General features: G+C 43.9%; 1 protein-coding gene across 1 annotated transcript in view; it reads left to right on the top strand.

The window, feature by feature from the left end:
- LOC115147539 (rano class II histocompatibility antigen, A beta chain-like) overlaps window positions 1-4,579 on the top strand; it is a 35,696-nt gene extending 31,117 nt beyond the window's left edge. The window contains exons 2-5 of the mRNA XM_029689770.1: window positions 287-559; window positions 1,024-1,305; window positions 1,569-1,694; window positions 2,956-4,579. Coding sequence (XP_029545630.1) covers window positions 287-559; window positions 1,024-1,305; window positions 1,569-1,694; window positions 2,956-2,993 — 719 coding nt within the window. The 3' untranslated portion in view covers window positions 2,994-4,579. The remainder of the gene's footprint in view (window positions 1-286; window positions 560-1,023; window positions 1,306-1,568; window positions 1,695-2,955) is intronic.
- Window positions 4,580-16,093: the final 11,514 nt, after the last annotated feature.

Raw genomic sequence — 16,093 nt, 5'->3', positions numbered from 1 at the left:
AAGCTCATATTTCTGATTCTGATGGGGTACGACTATTGAACTGAGCTCGTGAGGCATTTATAGGTTATATTCTCCAAGAATCAATGGGTATATATCATTTAAGTCTAAATAAATCGATGTAGCAACTGCAGATTGCCCCTTTAAAGTAATAGTAAAAATATATACTGTATATTAAGAGTCATTATTTATAGCCAAATAAAAGAGAACTGCATATTATTGTATAATAACGTATAACTAATAAGTGGTAGTATAAAGGTTTTCATGCATTCATGTTTTTTCTCACCAGATGGACACTTTATCACCACCCTCGACCTTTGTTATTACAGAGGGGAAGATCCACACGATGTGGAGTACATCTGGAGAGCTATTTCAGACATGGTGAAGGTTATGGAATACAACAGCACTCTCAATAGATTTACTGGTTACACACCCACTGGGAAACATAAGGCTGAGCAATTTAACGCAGATCCCGTGGTCCTGGCATCGTTTCAAACTCCACTTCATTTCTTCTGCAAATATTATGGTGCCCTCGCCTACAAAGCTGGATTGAACAGCAATGGTAAGCAGTTCTATGGAGAACAGTGGTGAAAAGAAAATACATTTGCAAAAGATATTTCAGGGAAAATTGATTTCACATCATCATTTTACAATATTATTATTATTACATGAGTTACGTTTGGGTTTGACAAGTCAGGGAACTTCCAGAAAGACACCTGCCTGTGCTGTTCTTATCTAACTCACACCATCCCAGGGTGGAGTCTTACTGAGTTTGTTTTGAGGGAATAATAGAGAACTAGCTTGGGTATCAGTCTGACACAACACAAGCCACCTCAATTGACCCCGTTTAAAATTACACTTACTAAAGCTTATAGGTGGAACACATTGACACCCAAGCTAGAAAGGGAACTGACCAGTATATAGAGTTACGACCTTAGTGGACATGTACATACCTGTCCGTTGAAAAAACGGCAAGCAGTAGAAAACAAAAGAATACTGTTTTATGATATTATTTCCCCCTCTCAGTTGAGCCCTCCGTTCATCTGAGGTCCATGACACCCCACAGTGACAGACACCCCTCCATGTTGACTTGCAGCGCCTACAAGTTCTACCCCAAACAGATCAGGGTGACCTGGTTGAGGAATGGACAGGAAGTGACCTCAAACATGACTTCCTCTGAGGAGCTAGCCAATGGCGACTGGCACTACCAGATCCACTCCTACCTGGAGTACACTCCCACACCTGGAGAGAAGATCTCCTGCATGGTGGAGCATGCCAGCTTCACTGAACCAAAGATTCTCCACTGGGGTAAGGAAGTAAGGGGACAAGGAAGTAAAGGAACGAGGAAGTAAGGGAACAAGGAAAAATGGGACAAGGAAGTCAGAAAACAAACCGAGTGTTACTGGAAATGGTTTTAGGGGAGGGAATAAGGAAGTAAGGAAGCAATGAAGTAAGGAAAGATTGAAATAAGTGAGCAAAGAGCTCTGATAAGTGTGGGTTATTAATGATGTGTGTTGTTTTTCAAACAACTGTAACTATAACTACATTCATCTCACTACGTTTCATCCCAGACATGTCTCTGCCAGAGTCTGGGAGAAATAAGATAGCCATCGGGGCGTCTGGGCTGGTGCTGGGGGTGGTCTTTGCTGCAGCTGGTCTCCTCTACTACAACCGGAGGAAGACCACTGGTGGTGGTGGTGAGTAGAAGATGTTTTATTGTCAAATACACTGGATAGGAGCAGTAATGTGTTGTTTTACAGGGTCAGCAATAGTAGTACAACGCCCCTGGAGCAAATTAGGGTTAAGTGCCTTGCTCATGGGCACATCTTGTCGGCTTTCAACAAGGGATACTGTGAGATACCATAACCGCTAGGCTACCTGTGAGATACCATAACCGCTAGGCTACCTGTGAGATACCATAACCGCTAGGCTACCTGTGAGATACCATAACCGCTAGGCTACCTGTGAAATAGCATAACCGCTAGGCTACCTGTGAGATACCATAACCGCTAGGCTACCTGTGAGATACCATAACCGCTAGGCTACATGTGAGATACCATAACCGCTAGGCTACATGTGAGATACCATAACCGCTAGGCTACCTGTGAGATACCATAACCGCTAGGCTACCTGTGAGATACCATAACCGCTAGGCTACCTGTGAGATACCATAACCGCTAGGCTACATGTAAGATACCATAACCGCTAGGCTACATGTAAGATACCATAACCGCTAGGCTACATGTGAGATACCATAACCGCTAGGCTACCTGTGAGATACCATAACCGCTAGGCTACCTGTGAGATACCATAACCGCTAGGCTACATGTAAGATACCATAACCGCTAGGCTACCTGTGAGATACCATAACCGCTAGGCTACCTGTGAGATACCATAACCGCTAGGCTACATGTAAGATACCATAACCGCTAGGCTACATGTAAGATACCATAACCGCTAGGCTGCATGTGAGATACCATAACCGCTAGGCTACCTGTGAGATACCATAACCACTAGGCTACATGTAAGATACCATAACCGCTAGGCTACCTGTGAGATACCATAACCGCTAGGCTACCTGTGAGATACCATAACCACTAGGCTACATGTAAGATACCATAACCGCTAGGCTGCATGTGAGATACCATAACCGCTAGGCTACCTGTGAGATACCATAACCACTAGGCTTCATGTAAGATACCATAACCGCTAGGCTGCATGTGAGATACCATAACCGCTAGGCTACCTGCCGATCTCTAGACAGTACGTACAGTTTATTGTTCAGTCGGTTACTCTCTGCCTCTACAGTATATATCCCCCATGATTGTGCTGCTGTCACTTTTCAAGACCAACAATATAAATGAATAATATGTTATTAACTGCTTCTTAGTCAATCAATGCTAATAACCAAAATGCACAAATGTAAAAACTCAAACTGTGGTGTATTTTGTTCAACAGGGAGGGAATTGGTGCCAACAAGTCACCCATCCCAGTGATCTCTCAGTGACTACATTACAGTTCTGCATAGCGTAAATATGAGTCCCAAATGGCACCCTATTCCCTATATGGACCCCGGTCCTGGTCAAAATAAGTGTACTATATTGGGAATAGTATTCCATTTAGGATGCTGCCTAATTGTTAATATGTCTCTGACTGCAGGTTTGATGATGGTGTCTATATGTTATAAATGTGTAAGGAGTGCCTGCTGCTTTTCTAAAGACTATCAAGAGTTTATATTATTGTTACAGTAACACTTTAAAGTAAGTTCCTACATATATGCTATAGGATACAAGATATATTTTTATGAAGTAGTTTGTTTCTCACAAATTGTCTTGAATTGTTTTGAACAAACCAAGTAGTTGTAACCACTTTTTATGTTCTTGAACGATCTTAATGTACAACTGTGTAAACTAGCCTTCAATGCTACCATACCTGTAGACTTCCTGTCATTGCGCTAACGCTAGTTAGCATTGGCTCGCGAAACTAGCTCTAACTTCCTTCATACTGCACGCAGAGAAGTAAAAATGATATTGTAAATGCCAGAATCTCGCAGTATCCCTTTAACCCTGGAATCCGTCATTGTGAAACTGCCTCATCCTTTTTCGATATTACAACAACAATGAACACAGTTTTTTCTCCTTGGACACCGTTGTACATCATTGTACATACAATATAACAGCAGAGTATGTACTGCAAAAATGTTGTTGTTGTTGATGCTCCTCAACAAAACAATAACAAAAACAATAACAAAAACAATAACAATAACATGAACAAATGTGCTGGGTTGAACAGTGGTGCTGTTTCCACCGGTGCGGATTTCAGCTTTAAGAATGTTGTGTTTGCTATTACTGTAAACATGCTTTACTTAGCATTCTGATATTATGCTAGCCTCCGCTGTAGTTTGCTGAACATTGAAGTTTCATATTGGTATGTGTGTGTGTATAATGTGTGTGTGTAGGCTACAGATGTAGGATCGTAATTTGATCTATATTGTCACAGCAAAATAATCCTGTAGTAACAGGATTGAAACGTTTTGTCCATAATATTGCTGGATCGGTGGTTAGGCTATAAGCTGGACAAAAGTAGGCTACATAAAAGTGCAATACTGTTCATATAATCTTGTGTTTTAGGGTGGGGCTTTCAGTGAACTTATGTACATCACAAAGCTCATCTGCATTTCCTGTGGTGCAGGTAAATTCTCAGCAACAAAAGAGTGATCAATTTAAGATCCTACATCTGTGTATGTGTGTTTCTGTGTATCACTGAGGCTTTTTACATTGCTGTTACAGTACCAACTAAATCCTTTATTGCAGCAACACTCTGGATGCGTCACAAATGGCACCCTATTCCCTATGTAGTGCACTAGTTTTGACCAGAGCCATATGTGCCCTGGTCTAAAGTAGTGCACTACACAGGGAATAGGGTGCCATTTGTAACCATTTGGAGAGCACCCTCTGTATAGGATGGATGCCTTTTGGTCAAAATGACACAATTCTGTTTCACTTGTTTTTTCCTTCAAACTTGAGCTATCTGACCTTACACCCAGTGGTGTAAAGTTCTTAAGTAAAAATACTTGAAAGTACTACTTAAGTAGGTTTTTGGGGTATCTGTACTTTACTATTTATATTTTTGACTAGTTTTACTTCACTATATTCCTAAAGAACATAATGTACTTTCTACTCCATACATTTTACCTGACAACCAAAAATATTCGTTACATTTTGAATGCTTAGCAGGATAGGAAAATGGATCAATTCACACACCTATCAAGAGAACATCCCTGGTCATCTTACTGCTTCTGATCTGGCGGACTCACTAAACACACATGATTCCTTTGTAAACGATGACTGAGTTTACAAAAAAATGGTGCCGCCTGTTTTGCTTAATATAAGGAGTTTGAAATTATTCATACTTTTACTTTTGATACTTAAGAATATTTGATCAATTACATTTTCTTTTGATACTGAAGTATATTTAAAACCAAGTACTTTTAGACTTTTACTCAAGTAGTATTTTACTGGGTGACTTTCACTTTTACTTGAATAATTTTCTATTAAGATATTTCAACTTTTACTCAAATATGACAATTAAGTACTTTTTCCACCACTGCTTATACATATAACTTTTGTAATACTTGGGAGTTTTGGGTTTACTAATAAAGCTTAAAAATGAAGTTTTGAAACTGGCCACACTTTCTCAATGACTTACCTGACTGAAAGGTTACAATATCTTCATGGGCATTTTTATCTGACAATATTTAGCAATAACTAGAAACCCTTAGAAGTCAATGACCATGTAATATATGGGGATTTGAGAGTGGATACATTCATATTACAATAACAGCGAGACACTATTACCACAGATAAAAGGGGAAACGGTTAAAAGTATAGTTACCTCTATTGGCTTAGTCAACACCACCACCTAGTGGATGAGGTGGGTCCAGTTAGTAGTAACAGTACTGGTTCATTATTATTGTTACATGTAGGCGCTACTTGGCAGCTAAAAAGCTGAATTACAGTACACCTCCCATACAAGTGAACAAGGACAATTAAAACATCAGAAAGTCAGGATGGGAGGCTCTAGGAGTTGAAGCAGATTGGAAAGTATTGAGAGCGGAGGAAGCATCGATGGTATTACTGAGGAGGGAGCTGGTCAGACTCAGACACATTCTACCACTTGACTCCTAGTCACAGGAGTTCTACTTTTCAGTTGATATCTTGAATGCACTCTGCTGAGGTAAGACTTATCTTGAATGCACTCTGCTGAGGTAAGACTTATCTTGAATGCACTCTGCTGATGTAAGACTTATCTTGAATGCACTCTGCTGAGGTAAGACTTATCTTGAATGCACTATGTTGAAGTAAGACTTATCTTGAATGCACTCTGCTGAAGTAAGACTTATCTTGAATGCACTCTGCTGAAGTAAGACAGGGAAAGGGATCTTAAGCTAATAGCTCTGATAATTTAAGGAGTCAGTTTGGACCCTATGGAGTCTATGGTAATTTAAGGAGACAGTTTGAACCCTATGGAGTCTATGGTAATTTAAGGAGACAGTTTGGACCCTATGGAGTCTATGGTAATTTAAGGAGGCAGTTTGGACTCTATGGAGTCAATGGTAATTTAAGGAGGCAGTTTGGACCCTATGGCAATTTAAGGAGGCAGTTTGAACCCTATGGAGTCTATGGTAACTTAAGGAACAGTTTGAACCCTATGGAAATTTAAGGAGGCAGTTTGGACCCTATGGAGTCTATGGTAATTTAAGAAGACAGTTTGGACCCTATGGAGTCAATGGTAATTTAAGGAGGCAGTTTGGACCCTATGGCAATTTAAGGAGGCAGTTTGAACCCTATGGAGTCTATGGTAACTTAAGGAACAGTTTGAACCCTATGGAAATTTAAGGAGGCAGTTTGGACCCTATGGAGTCTATGGTAACTTAAGGAGGCAGTTTGGACCCTATGGAGTCTATGGTAACTTAAGGAACAATTTGAACCCTATGGAAATTTAAGGAGGCAGTTTGGACCCTATGGAGTCTATGGTAATTTAAGGAGACAGTTTGGACCCTATGGAGTCTATGCCTATGGATCCTAATCCAAAGTAGTGTTTAGATCTAAACAAATGTAAACTGTAGCCAGTCATGGCTGGAATATGATAACAATGACGACCTGTGTAATGAGCTGATCCACACCTAGATCATATCAAGTCAAATTAATGGGTGAAAAATACCCCTTCAACATGAGGGGATATAGCTGGTTTGAGGTAGGCTAGGACTGTGCTATATAAACAACAACAAATAAAACAAGTGAAATTGGTGAGCATGTGAGAAAGCACATGCAGGATATGGACAGTTTTATTTTATTAGTAAACTACATGATTAAATGGGATTTTGGCAGTGTAAAGTGGGTTTCCTATATAGAAGCAGAGCTTGTTTTTCTCTGGCTAGCAGGAAGCCAATCGTAGAATCAACTTTTCTACCTGTTCTTGACCATGGTGATACCATCTCCTGAAGTACAACTGACTCTTCTCTAAAATCTCTTGATTGTGTTTATCACAGCGCCCTTCATTTATTACATCTAACAGTTTTAATACTCATCACTGCATCCTTTACCAAGTTGTCTGGGACCTCTTTTAAAGACATGTAGATCACCTCATTACTGTCTTTTTGTTTATAAAGCCCTACTCCACAAGCTGCCAACATACTAAACATCTTTGTTGAAATGTAGAGTTTCAGGACTTTGTTTGGATCATTTGGTGTCTCTGGGTCAATTTAGGAAATTGGTTAAGGATTTTTATAGTGATGAATGTGTTTGTTTTATTTGATTATAATGGCTAATGTGTATATTTTATGTGTATATTGTGTATATTTTGTGTATTTTGTGTATTTTGTATATAATTGTGTGTGTGCTGATGTGACTGTTGTTCCCAGGGCACGCTTGTGAATGAGTCCTAGGTCTCAGTGTGTCTCCCTGGTTTAATAAATCAAATAAAACGTTGACTTCCTTACCCGCTTAGATGAAGCACATCAGGTGTTTTAATTGGTCCACCACGTAAGAGAAGGGAGGAGCCAGGGAGGGAGGTATTGGTACTCTCTGTATATCGCTCCATTCTTGTGGATTTTATGTCTTGTGTTGCTATTCTATTATACTTTTTTTAATGTTTTTAATATGCATAGTTGAGAAAGGCTTGTAACCAAGTATTTCACGGTAAATTTTATACCAGTTGTATACGGCACATGTTAAAAATAGAATTTGATTTGATTTGAGGTCAGAGTAGTAGGCCCATTGAAGTCGGTTTAGCTGTTGTAACCTATTTTATCCACTAGGTGGCAGTACCTGTTCAAACGATAAACACGCTATGTAGAGACCTACTGTATCTGTCTGTCTCTTGTGTCAAATCAATTCAAATCTGATTTTATTGGTCACATGTGCCGAATACAACAAGTGTAGACTTTACAGTGAAATGCTTACTTACGAACTCATTCCCAACAATGCAGAGTTAAAAAAGTCAACCAAATATTTGCTAAATAAAAAGGAAATAGTAACAAAAATAAAACAATAGCGAAGCGATATCCAAGGAGTACCAGTACTGAGTCAATGTGCAGGGGTACGAGGTAATAACATGGTTATATACAGGAAGTACCAGTACTGAGTCAATGTGTAGGGATATAAGGTAATAACATGGTTATATACAGGAAGTACCAGTACTGAGTCAATGTGTAGGGATATAAGGTAATAACATGGTTATATACAGGGAGTACCAGTACTGAGTCAATGTGCAGGGGTACGAGGTAATAACATGGTTATATACAGGAAGTACCAGTACTGAGTCAATGTGTAGGGATATAAGGTAATAACATGGTTATATACAGGAAGTACCAGTACTGAGTCAATGTGCAGGGGTATGAGGTAATAACATGGTTATATACAGGAAGTACCAGTACTGAGTCAATGTGTAGGGATATAAGGTAGTAACATGGTTATATACAGGAAGTACCAGTACTGAGTCAATGTGTAGGGGTATGAGGTAATAACATGGTTATATACAGGAAGTACCAGTACTGAGTCAATGTGTAGGGGTATGAGGTAATAACATGGTTATATACAGGAAGTACCAGTACTGAGTCAATGTGTAGGGGTATGAGGTAATAACATGGTTATATACAGGAAGTACCAGTACTGAGTCAATGTGTAGGGATATAAGGTAATAACATGGTTATATACAGGAAGTACCAGTACTGAGTCAATGTGTAGGGGTATGAGGTAATAACATGGTTATATACAGGAAGTACCAGTACTGAGTCAATGTGTAGGGATATGAGGTAATAACATGGCTATATACAGGAAGTACCAGTACTGAGTCAATGTGTAGGGATATAAGGTAATAACATGGTTATATACAGGAAGTACCAGTACTGAGTCAATGTGTAGGGATATAAGGTAGTAACATGGTTATATACAGGAAGTACCAGTACTGAGTCAATGTGTAGGGATATAAGGTAATAACATGGTTATATACAGGAAGTACCAGTACTGAGTCAATGTGTAGGGGTATGAGGTAATAACATGGTTATATACAGGGAGTACCAGTACTGAGTCAATGTGTAGGGGTACGAGATAGTTGAGCTGGTTGAGGTAGTATGTACATGTAGGTAGGGGTAAAAGTCACTAGGCAATCAGGATAGATAATAAACAGAGTAGCAGCAGCGTATGTGAAGTGGGTGTGTGTGTTGGAGCGTATGTAATGTGTGTGTGTGTGTGTGTGTTGGAGTGTCAGTGTAGTATGTGTGAGTGTGGGTAGAGTCTAGTGAGTGTGCAGCTGTAATTCTGTAACACAGGTGTGTCAAACCATTTGTCGGCCCATATCCTGACTTTTTTGTGGCCCGGCAAGTATATCTGTCTGATTATTTGATTTTGCTGCTGGATTGACAGATAACAGGAATGAGACACTTAGGGAAAATGTTTTTATCAAATCGAAAACGGATCAACCTCACAATTTAACTTGACAAAGCGTCATGTTGGGAAACCTGATGAATACTTGAAGAAACCCATCTTTGTCCCACCAACCCAACCTAACCTAACACATCTCTTCCTCTGAGGAGAATCTCAGCTTTTCTATAATGAATCACCATCACACCTGAGTTTAATTCAGTTTAATCCAAGATGGCCGAACAGGAGTAAAAGGAGATGGATACTGTAATTACATTCAAACCTGGGCTACTTCCCAAACACCACCCTGTTCCCTATATACCACACTACTTTTAACCAGAGCCCTATTGGCCCTTGACCTTTGTTCAGAGCCCTATGCTGCTCTACCAAGCAAAAAGTCAGTAACTGCTCATTTGGTCGAAAATGAGTTAATGTCATTTTTGCTATGTTGAATACATGCTTAATCATGTGAACAAGTATCCTGCCTCTTTTGTATTGTGTTTTGGAGAAAATGGGAGTCATGTTAGCAGTAACTGTATAACATTACTGTGAAACCAAGGTAAATTAAAGCAATTTTTCTCAGTTCCACGCTATGAGCAGTTACTGCCTTTTTGCTTGGTAGGGCAGAATGGGCCCTTGACTTTTGTTCAGAGCCCTATGGTCCTTTGACCTTTGTTCAGAGCCCTATGGTCCCTTGACCTTTGTTCAGAGCCCTATGGTCCCTTGACCTTTGTTCAGAGCCCTATGGTCCCTTGACCTTTGTTCAGAGCCCTATGGTCCTTTGACCTTTGTTCAGAGCCCTATGGTCCCTTGACCTTTGTTCAGAGCCCTATGGTCCCTTGACCTTTGTTCAGAGCCCTATGGTCCCTTGACCTTTGTTCAGAGCCCTATGGTCCCTTGACCTTTGTTCAGAGCCCTATGGTCCCTTGACCTTTGTTCAGAGCCCTATGGTGCCTTGACCTTTGTTCAGAGCCCTATGGGTCCTATGGGCTCTGGTTGAAAGTAGTGCCATATGGGCCCAAAAGTAGTGCCCTATGGGCCCAAATGTAGTGCACTACAAAGGGAATGGGGTGCCATTTTGGATGCAACCCTGGTCCGATCGAGTTAATAATTAAGCTCTGTCAATCTAAGGCCTAGGATCAGTTTATATACCCACGGTCCCAACCATCACAATTAGGAGCTAACATGCAAAACTGGCGTTAGATCAGTGGTTATACTGTAAGTTACATAATTCAGTCGGATCAATCGTTTACATGTATTTTTTAAAGCCCTTTTTACATCAGAAGTTGTCACAAAGTGATTTACAGATACCCAGCCTTAAACCCCAAAGAGCAGGATGTAGCATCAGCTTATTTGCCCATAATAGTATCTAGCTGGCTGCACTTAAAGCTCAAATCAAATAAAGTTTATTTGTTACGTGCGCCGAATACAACAGTGAAATGCTTACTTACCAATAGTGCAAAAAAAGGTGTTAGGTGAACAATAGGTAAGTAAAGAAATAAAACAACAGTAAAAAGACAGGCTATATACAGTAGCGAGGCTATAAAAGTAGCGAGGCTACATACAGACACCGGTTAGTCAGGCTGATTGAGGTAGTATGTACATGTAGATATGGTTAAAGTGACTATGCATATATGATAAACAGAGAGTAGCTGTAGTGTAAAAGAGGGGTTGGCGGTTGGTGGGTGGCGGGTGGCGGGACACAATGCAGATAGCCTGGTTAGTCAATGTGCGGTAGCACTGGTTGGTCGGCCCAATTGAGGTAGTATGTACATGAATGTATAGTTAAAGTGACTATGCGTATATGATAAACAGAGAGTAGCAGCAGCGTAAAAAGAGGGGTGGTGGGGGGGCACACAATGCAAATAGTCCGGGTAGCCATTTGATTACCTGTTCAGGAGTCTTATGGCTTGGGGGTAAAAACTGTTGAGAAGCCTTTTTGTCCTAGACTTGGCACTCCGGTACCGCTTGCCATGCGGTAGTAGAGAGAACAGGCTATGACTGGGGTGGCTGGGGTCTATGACAATTTTTAGGGCCTTCCTCTGACACCGCCAGGTGTAGAGGTCCTGGATGGCAGGCAATTTAGCCCCAGTGACGTACTGGGCCGTACGCACTACCCTCTGTAGTGCCTTGCGGTCAGAGGCCGAGCAATTGCCGTACCAGGCAGTGATGCAACCAGTCAGGATGCTCTTGATGTTGCAGCTGTAGAACCTTTTGAGGATCTCAGGACCCATGCCAAATCTTTTTAGTTTCCTGAGGGGGAATAGGCTTTGTCGTGCCCTTTTCACGACTGTCTTGGTGTGTTTGGACCATTGTAGTTTGTTGTTGATGTGGACACCAAGGAACTTGAAGCTCTCAACCTGCTCCACTACAGCCCCGTCGATGAGAATGGGAGCGTGCTTGGTCCTCCTTTTCCTGTAGTCCACAATCATCTCCTTAGTCTTGGTTACGTTGAGGGATAGGTTGTTATTCTGGCACCACTCGGCCAGGTCTCTGACCTCCTCCCTATAGGCTGTCTCGTCATTGTTGGTGATCAGGCCTACCACTGTTGTGTCGTCTGCAAACATAATGATGGTGTTGGAGTCGTGCCAGGCCTTGCAGTCGTGGGTGAACAGGGAGTACAGGAGGGGACTGAGCACGCACCCCTGGGGAGCTTCTGTGTTGAGGATCAGCGTGGCAGATGTTGCTACCTACCCTCACCACCTGGGGGCGGCCCGTCAGGAAGTCCAGGATCCAGTTGCAGAGGGAGGTGTTTAGTCCCAGGATCCTTAGCTTAGTGATGAGCTTTGAGGGTACTATGTTGTTGAACGCTGAGCTGTAGTCAATAAATAGTATTCTCACATAAGTGTTCCTTTTGTCCAGGTGGGAAAGGGCAGTGTGGAATGCAATAGAGATTGCATCATCTGTGGATCTGTTTGGGCGGTATGCAAATTGGAGTGGGTCTAGGGTTTCTGGGATAATGGTGTTGATGTGAGCCATTACCAACCTTTCAAAGCACTTCATGGCTACAGACGTGAGTGCTACGGGTCTGTAGTCATTTAGGCAGGTTGCCTTAGTGTTCTTGGGCACAGGGGCTATGGTGGTCTGCTTGAAACATGTTGGTATTACAGACTCAATCAGGGACATGTTGAAAATGTCAGTGAAGACACCTGCCAGTTGGTCAGCACACGTCATTGTAATCCATGTGGCCCCGCAGCCTTGTGAATGTTGACCTGTTTAAAGGTCTTACTCACGTCGCCTACGGAGAGCATGATCACACAGTCGTCCGGAACAGCTGATGCTCTCATGCATGCCTCAGTGTTGCTTGCCTCAAAGCGAGCATAGAAGTGATTTAGCTCGTCTGGTAGGCTCGTGTCACTGGGCAGCTCGCGGCTGTGCTTCCCTTTGTAGTCTGTAATAGTTTGCAAGCCCTGCCATATAAGACGAGCATCGGAGCCGTGTAGTATGATTCAATCTTAGCCCTGTATTGACGCTTTGCCTGTTTGATGGTTCGTTGCAGGGCATAGCAGGATTTCTTGTAAGCTTCCGGGTTAGAGTCCCGCACCTTGAAAGCGGCAGCTCTACCCTTTAGCTCAGTGCGAATGTTGCCTGTAATCCATGGCTTCTGGTTGGGGTATGTACGTACAGTCACTGTGGGGATGACGTCCTCGATGCACTTATTGATAAAATCATTGACTGATGTGGTGTACTGCTCAATGCCATCGGAAGAATCCCGGGAACATGTTCCAGTCTGTGATAACAAAACAGTCCTGTAGCTTTGCATCTGCTTCATCTGACCACGTTTTTATAGACCAAGTCACTGGTGCTTCCTGCTTGAATTTTAGCTTGCAAGCAGGAATCAGGAGGATAGAGTTGTGGTCGGATTTACCAAATGGAGGGCGCTGGAGAGCTTTGTACGCATCTCTGTGTGTGGAGTACAGGTGATGTAGAAGTTATTTCCCTCTGGTTGCACATTTAACATGTTGATAGAAATTTGGTAGAACTGATTTAAGTTCCCTGCATTAAAGTCTCCGGCCACTAGGAGCGCCGCCTCTGGGTGAGTGGTTTCCTGTTTGCTTATTTCCTTATACAACTGACTGAGTGCAGTCTTAGTGCCAGCATCTGTCTGTGGTGGTAAATAAACAGCCACGAAGGTATAGCTGAAAACTCTCTAGGCAAGTAGTGTGGCCTGCAATTTATCACAATATACTCTACTTTAGGCGAGCAAAATCTAGAGACTTCCATAGATTTCACACACCAGCTGTTGTTTACAAATATGCACAGATCGCCCAGACCCTACCAGTGCCTCAATGAAACCAGTGTCCTTTTATTTCAGCCCAGACACCTACCAGTGCCTCAATGAAACCAGTGTCCTTTTATTTTAGCCCAGACACCTACCAGTGCCTCAATGAAACCAGTGTCCTTTTAAATTTGGGCCCAGACCCTACCAGTGCCTCAATGAAACCAGTGTCCTTTAAATTTGGGCCCAGACCCTACCAGTGCCTCAATGAAACCAGTGTCCTTTTATTTTAGCCCAGACACCTACCAGTGCCTCAATGAAACCAGTGTCCTTTTAAATTTGGGCCCAGACCCTACCAGTGCCTCAATGAAACCAGTGTCCTTTTAAATTTGGGCCCAGACCCTACCAGTGCCTCAATGAAACCAGTGTCCTTTTAAATTTGGGCCCAGACACTACCAGTGCCTCAATGAAACCAGTGTCCTTTTAAATTTGGGCCCAGACCCTACCAGTGCCTCAATGAAACCAGTGTCCTTTACATTTGGGCCCAGACCCTACCAGTGCCTCCAAGCCCCTCACCCTCTTCAGTCCCCCCCGCTGTCATCCATGTTCTATCCCTCTATCCCTCCATCTCACGTTTTCTCCATCCCTCTGTCCTCTCTCTCTCATCCCTCTGTCCTCTCTCTCTCCATCCCCCCACCCCTCCATCCCTCTGTCCTCTCTCTCTCCATCCCCTCACCCCTCCATCCCTCTGTCCTCTCTCTCTCCATCCCCCCACCCCTCCATCCCTCTGTCCTCTCCCTCTCCATCCCCTCACCCCTCCATCCCTCTGTCCTCTCTCTCTCCATCCCCCCACCCCTCCATCCCTCTGTCCTCTCTCTCTCCATCCCCCCACCTCTCCATCCCACTGTCCACTCTCTCTCCATCCCACTGTCCACTCTCTCCATCCCCCCATTTCTCCATCCCACTGTCCACTCTCTCTCCATCCCCCCATTTCTCCATCCCTCTGTCCTCTCTCTCTCCATCCCCTCACCCCTCCATCCCTCTGTCCTCTCTCTCTCCATCCCCCCACCCCTCCATCCCTCTGTCCTCTCTCTCTCCATCCCCCCACCTCTCCATCCCACTGTCCACTCTCTCTCCATCCCACTGTCCACTCTCTCCATCCCCCCATTTCTCCATCCCACTGTCCACTCTCTCTCCATCCCCCCATTTCTCCATCCCTCTGTCCTCTCTCTCTCCATCCCCTCACCTCTCCATCCCACTGTCCACTCTCTCTCCATCCCCCCATTTCTCCATCCCACTGTCCACTCTCTCTCCATCCCCCCATTTCTCCATCCCTCTGTCCTCTCTCTCTCCATCCCCCCACCTCTCCATCCCTCTGTCCTCTCTCTCTCCATCCCTCCATCCCTCTGTCCTCTGTCCATCCCTCTGTCCACTCTCTCTCCATCCCCCCACCCCTCCATCCCTCTGTCCTCTCTCTCTCTCTCCATCCCCCAACCCCTCCATCCCTCTGTCCTCTCTCTCTCCATCCCCTCACCCCTCCATCCCTCTGTCCTCTCTCTCTCTGTCCCCCCACCTCTCCATCCCTCCATCCCTCTCTCTCTCTATCCCTGTCCTCTCTCTCTCTGTCCCCCCACCTCTCCATCCCTTCATCCCATCGACCCACTCCTCCATCCCTCTGTCCTCTCTCTCTCTCCATCCCCATCCCCCACCCTCCATCCCCTCTCTCTCTCTATCCCTGTCCTCTCTCTCTCCATCCCCCATCCCCCACCCTCCATCCCCTCTCTCTCTCTATCCCTGTCCTCTCTCTCTCCATCCCCCCACCCCTCCATACCTATCTCCTCTCTCTCTCCACCCCACCACCCCTCCATCTCTCTGTCCTCTCTCTCTCCATCCCCCACCCCTCATCTCTCTGTCCTCTCTCTCTCCATCCCCCACCCCTCCATCTCTCTGTCCTCTCTCTCTCCATCCCCCCACCCCTCATTCCTCTCTCCTCTCTTGCTCTCCATCCCCCCACCCCTCCATCCCTCTCTCCTCCCTCACTCCCACATATTGTAACACAGTGTGAGTAATGGGACCAAAGCATCTTCACAGTCATGCAGAGGAAGAGGGGGAAGCAGGGTTGTGTGTGTGTGTGTGTGTGTGTGTGTGTGTGTGTGTGTGTGTGTGTGTGTGTGTGTGTGTGTGTGTGTATGTAAGTGGGTCACTTTCCGGGAGCAACCGGCATCCGGCCTCCCAGTTGCTACACACACACACACACATACTACGTCCTCCTCTCCCTCTCCCTTCACCCACTGCCCCCTTTTCCCACTCAGGCCTCTGTGAGTTTGGCAGGAAACCTGAAGTGGGGAAGAAAGCAGAAAAACGGTTATGTGTCTCTGTCTCTGTCTCTGTCTCTCTCTGTCTCTCTCTCTCTCTCTCTCTCTCTCTCTCTCTCTCTCTCCTCTCTCTCTCTCTC

The sequence above is a fragment of the Salmo trutta genome, chromosome 14 (assembly GCF_901001165.1).
Source record: "Salmo trutta chromosome 14, fSalTru1.1, whole genome shotgun sequence".
NCBI lineage: Eukaryota > Metazoa > Chordata > Actinopteri > Salmoniformes > Salmonidae > Salmo > Salmo trutta.
Note: the sequence above shows the minus strand (reverse complement) of the source record. Positions and strands in the feature narration are given on the sequence as shown.